At 35.2% G+C, this 6,000-nt stretch overlaps 1 protein-coding gene across 3 annotated transcripts in view; it reads right to left on the reverse strand.

Annotated features, from left to right (window-relative positions):
- The window catches only part of cacna2d3a (calcium channel, voltage-dependent, alpha 2/delta subunit 3a), a 261,628-nt gene extending 256,327 nt beyond the window's left edge, over positions 1-5,301 (reverse strand). For all 3 annotated transcript variants that reach the window (XM_083554430.1, XM_083554429.1, XM_083554428.1), the window contains exons 1-2: positions 4,756-5,301; positions 4,102-4,183 (exon numbers count right to left, since the gene is read on the reverse strand). In XM_083554430.1, coding sequence (XP_083410556.1) covers positions 4,102-4,183; positions 4,756-4,871 — 198 coding nt within the window. In that variant the 5' untranslated portion in view covers positions 4,872-5,301. The remainder of the gene's footprint in view (positions 1-4,101; positions 4,184-4,755) is intronic.
- Positions 5,302-6,000: the final 699 nt, after the last annotated feature.

Here is a 6,000-nt window from a genome sequence, read left to right on the forward strand (position 1 = left end):
GAGGGACACACATACACAAGTGTGACTCTGCACCTGTGCACCATGAAATGGGAATACAGGATTCAAGAAGCAAAAAGAAAAGGGAGCATAAGAGGAAAGCATGAAGGCAGCAATTTCAGCTTGCTGATGTAGAATTTTGCATTAACAGAGGAAAGGCAAACACGTGCAGAGACAGATAGAGATTATACGCACAGAGTGTCGCTTTAGGTATGAATGTGCAATCAACCATCAATGTAAAATCACAGCTTACTCTGTTTTTTTGTTTTTTTTGTTTTTGGTTTTTTGCATGAAAATGTTAGTCTTAAACAGTGCAAATTGGCTATAAACAAGGATTTGGTATATATTCATCTGTATTATTATCTAATACTTGGAAGTGAATGAATGCAATTTGAAGGGATTTCCGCTCTCTCAGTAGTCTTGATTTTATAACCCAGGTGTCATTTATTACTCAGAAATAAAACACACAAAATGATTAAAAACTGCAAGTAATCTGGGTTTAAAAATAATGTTCAGCATTTTATGCAAACACATTCCTTATACTAGACATGTGTTATTTTGTAGTCACAACAGAAAGAAAATAATAGTGTGTTTTTTTTGGGGGTTTTTTTTGCTGAACTTACCACGTTTTATGTTTTGTGTTAAGTATATTAGAGGCAAAGGTATTTAACAGAATATACAAGGAAAAGAGCTTCATTGACATAAAAAACTACAATTTCACTATGCTTTATTATTTTCGTGATTTTTAGTAAATACTTTTAGTGTTTTGTTAAAAGTGTAAATCTGTATGTTACAATGCAATCAATGATATGCACACTAGCTGTACTCGTTTTAAAGTTGTAAAGGCACCGCAGACTTCACGGATCGGTTCAAATCTGGCACTGTTTGGAAGAAAGAAATGAAAAACATAAAATTGCTTGTTGTTTTTTTATTAACACAGTTTATTATTATTATTTGTGATCAACATTTAAACAGCTAACATTTTTTCAAAAATGTTAAATAATATGCCTGCTTGGTTAAATAATAAACAAACATTAAATAGAATAATAAAAAAAAATGTTATACAATATTTTTATACATTTATTAAACTGAGTAATAATTAAATTGGCATAAATGTAATGAACTAAATAAAATACAATAAATGGAAAAATGTGTGTGTGTGTGTGTGTGTGTGTGTGTTCTACAATTAATATTTGATTTTCTAAAGATATGATCTACTTAACTGTTCTTTTTATTTCAGCATATTTTAACAAATGTCTTCATTATTTCCATCCTTTATTCGATTTTCTTTTTTTAAGATAAATTCTTGAAGCTTGAATTCTTGAAGCTATTTTCCTGGTTAGCAGCTAATGTTAGCACTATGGATTCATACATGCACAAAACAAATCTTATTTCCGGTATGAAGTGAGTAGCCACAGTGACACTGCGCCAACTATCGCTTATTTTTTATACCCCTGGCATTTTGGTGTATGTTTGCAAGTTTAATAATAACAACAACAAAAAATTCGCTCAAAGTGCAAGGTGGAGACTAAACAAACTTGCAATCCGCCATTTAATGCGTTCCTCTGGGAATTTTAACGTATTCTAACTATGTTCCGCACGGGAAAAGGATTGCATTCAGTACAAATGTATACCAAACTGAAAGCCCTGTATGGAAAAATTCGGTACGTATATGTGTACTGTTACACACCTAATATTTATATGTACTTACCACATTTATTTTGTGTGTTATTTTTGTATCATGTTGTAAGGATGTATATTAGGAGCAATGGTATTTGACAGAATATCCAGAGAAACAGGTTTCATTTACTTAAATCTTTTTATTTTCACTATCCTTTATTATTTTTTAGCAATTTTATAAAATACTTTTGGTGTATTGTTAAAAGTGTGAATTTGTGTGTGACCTACGCAATCCATTATATGAACAATAGCTGTACTATTTTTACAGTTGTAGAGGCACTATAGATAGATAGATAGATAGATAGATAGATAGATAGATAGATAGATAGATAGATAGATAGATAGACAGACAGACAGACAGACAGACAGACAGACAGACAGACAGACAGACAGACAGACAGACAGACAGACAGACAGACAGACAGATAGATAGATAGATAGATAGATAGATAGATAGATAGATAGATAGATAGATGGAATGTTCTGGAAAAAAGAAATTTTTTGTATGTATCAATTCTTGTATTTCAATCAATCAATTAAATTCCTGGTGGATTGACATCAGATCTTTATTTACAAAGACAGGTTTTATTAAGTTCTGCTGACAGTTTGTGTATGCCAACCATCTGCCAAATGAATAAATGAAATGTAAATGACTTGCAGTGTCATATAAAATATTTAAGATGTTTGCATTGTGCTTTGTGCTACAGAACTAATTCACTCTCAACAATTGATTTAGATTTTCTTTAAAGTATTTTCCTTATCATTTATTTACAATAACAAAGGTACCTGTAGTATCTGAGAAGTACAACCTTCTTAATCTAATCTGCGTTTTGAACCTGATTTCATGTGGAAAAATTATATCAGTATTTGAATGAGCAAAGGAAAGTCTTCATAACAGTGATCCAATCCTGCTATAACTACTTAGACCAGATTTTTATTTTATCACTAATCAGTCCTGCTTATTAATGTAATACCACACACACACATTTTTTCTATACTTTCTAGCTAATCTCTCTACACTGAACATCGCTGGTTCTACAAAAATACTGCACCATTGTTCACAATTCATTAGTCCAAAAACCCCACACACACTTGTAACGCTAACAGATATACAACAGGCTTCAGCAGGAAACCAGTGCTTTACTGTCACTCACACTAACACCACATACTAAAAACTTGTGAAGGTCAGTCATAAGAGTCATTCACATCATTACACAGCAAATGTGCATCATATGCCCTTGGACTCCACAATGCCTTGCCCACAGTGACTCAGTACCTTCTCCCATTTCAATCTGCAAAGTCACAGATCTGCAAAGTGCACCAAGCAGATTCACTGACTTCCATACTTGTCTGACTTTCTTACATTGTTAAAGTGCAAGTGTAAAACAGAACAGGTGAACAAACACCCTTTTGTTCACCTTACCCAGTAGTGAGTAAATGGCAATTAAAAAAAGTTAAATTAGGCAAGTGTTTTATGTAATACCTAAATCTTGATATTAATGGAGCTGTTCATTGTCTCGAGTATTAATATTAAATATTTTATAAAAAGCAAGTCAACTTTTTTTCAGTTGGCAGCTACCAGCCAGGAAGGGGTCAGGGCTAACATGTGATTCCCCCGATACATAAAACCTTATTGCTTGTGCTGTGTCAGGGCAGTATAACACTTTTAAAGGGAAATCTTCAAGGAAAATCTTCTTTATGCATGATTGGTTTGTGTCTTGGTGGCTGACTAAAGAAAGAAAATGTGCGACCTCTTCCATGGTTCTAATGGACACCAGATACAATCTAGATTTCAATTTCAACTGGACTCTAGAGAAAACACTTTATCATTGCCATACTAAAGAGCCATAGAACAGACAGTAACTGTAAGTTTCAAAGTTACTGTAAAGTTATTTTTGCCTTACAGATGATATTAGGCAGTTAAGTTTTACTAAATGTTGATAAAGGGTGTTCAAAAACTTTTGACTGACAGTGCATGTATTAAAACTAGAGAAGCTGGAGAAAACACGTTAAGTATGCATTTTTGGTTGCTTTGATGAGTAAATATGCACTTCCCAAGGGGGAAAAAAGCTCTACTTCCTTTTCTCTGCACAATTAACCCAGTGGCCCTCATTTGAATTTCATATGTTTGCTCGAATTCCTGCAGAAATGTGAGCATTGAGAGCAGCATGTCTTCGCCAGTATAAAACGATTTGGGTGAGTTGTAACGCTAAGTAGCTCCATCAATCAAACAGAATTGCGGGGTCACAGTTTAGCGTTTCAATTTGCATTTCATTCTGTTTCCATTTCATTGTTTCCTAGGATAGACGCTTAGCAGACATCACAAATGAAAGTGATTCTTTGATTTGATTACCCATTCACTTTTTGTGTTAATTGCTTGTGTTCTCAAATAGATATGCATAATGAATAAGTGGAAGAGTGTACCTTTTGTAAGAGCTGTGATCCAGAGTACTTGGCTGCTATAGACTTCATCTCTCCTCCAAATGCTGAAGCCCAGAGCTTCACACTAGAATGATGGATAAAAAAGAGGTGATGGAAGTGTAATTCATTTGCTGAAAGGTTCATATTTGTGAAGGATACTGACAAATAAGGAACATGCACTTGTACTTCATCATGAAAGAAAATTTGTGGGTGATGTGGAGGCAAAGTGTGTGCAGTGGTGCCACCTTAGGTCTCCAAAAAGTACAAGACGATCCTGAACTTAATTTACTGTATGTGTTCCGCAAGTTCTTCATATGTCCATGTGTTTCTTTCGACCTTTGTTAAATAATGCTGATGGGTTTAATGGCTGCGCTAAACAGCTGTGTGCATGCAGAAAGGGACAACAACAAATTATCCTACTTTCAACTCAAGGTTCATGGTATAGGCTGTAAATGCTCTGCTACCCTGACCAGGACATTCAAGATAAGAAGAAGACCATGAGATCATAACTGTGAACTTATGATGCATGACAATGTGTTTATGGTATATTTTGGGTACTCAACGCGTCATCTAGACGCATTTGGGGTAACAAACTTTGCGTAAAACCCTTACCAAATACCGATTTCAAAAAAATGAGATAACAAAGTTGGAACTTACACTGCAGGAGGGATTCCCTGATGCGTCCCGGAGACGTCAAATACCGACGTGCTCCTTACAGTCCACATAAAGAAGAAACACACAACACACCACACGTGGGACCAAAGCACCTTCATACCGCTCGTCGTCTGCGTATGTATTATAATTATTTTTTCAATATTTTTTTTTTTAGTATTTTCAATTCCCACTCTCTCTCTCTCTCTCCTGCAGTTCTTAATCACAGCTTCAAACAGGGGTGCGAGAAATAAAGTTAAAATTAGCAGCCCTATATTAAACGCCCCCCCAAAGACAGAAGTAAACCGCTTTATATCCAGGCACGAGCGCACGGCATCCTCCCAAATACTATGCACACGCGATAAAAATAAAATAAAGGCTAATAGTATAATATACAATAATAATATGGTATATATGACTAGTATTGAGCTATTGAGTATTTGTGCTATTCCTCTGTTTACGGACACAGCTGGAACTCCTGGAGTGAAGCAAAGCGCGCGCGCAAAAGCGTGAAACCCTCTTTATCTCTCTTCGGAGACACCGACAAGAGCGCACGAGAGCCAAACCAAGTGCGGAGAGAGTGGAGGGGGAGAGACGCTGGAAAAGAAGGGGGGGGGGGATGAACGGCGGTGCTTTGCGTAAGGTTCGTCTTTCTCCATGTACTGTCTCTCTTGGGAGGAGTCTAACCAATCTGCTGTTTATTAAGCTATTTCTTTGTTTATTTATTGAAATGTTCGGCTTCTAATCGCTGGAGCGTAGCGTCTCTGCTCCCGTGATGGCAGGACAAAAATTAGAAAAAAATATTATGACGAGACCCAGTTGTGGATAAACCAAAGGAGCAAACAAACAATGAAAAAAAAAAAGAAAATAAAGCACCGTTACTCCACATCCTATATAAAAAGGAATGTATACTAATATTTCAAGTTAATTTTTTATATCAACTTAATATTTCAATCTTAATTTTTTCCGGATACTTTATATTTTTTAAAAGAGATTGATCTTTGTAATACCTGATCATCTACCTAACTAATCAGGAGATTGCATTTGCTAGTATATGCATTTATGGATATCATTTTAGGTTTGATCCTAATTAAGCTGTTAGTTATTAATTGCCTATAGGGTCATCTTATTTATCCAATTTCCTCTCTCACTTTGTCTCGAGTTATTTCATAATTATTTAGTCAAACAGTTTTGCACACTGCAGAAATAGGAATTGTGCATTTCTATCCCAATACCTACAGTATATGTCAT

Source organism: Silurus aristotelis (assembly GCF_946808225.1).
Source record: "Silurus aristotelis genome assembly, chromosome: 11".
Taxonomy (NCBI): domain Eukaryota; kingdom Metazoa; phylum Chordata; class Actinopteri; order Siluriformes; family Siluridae; genus Silurus; species Silurus aristotelis.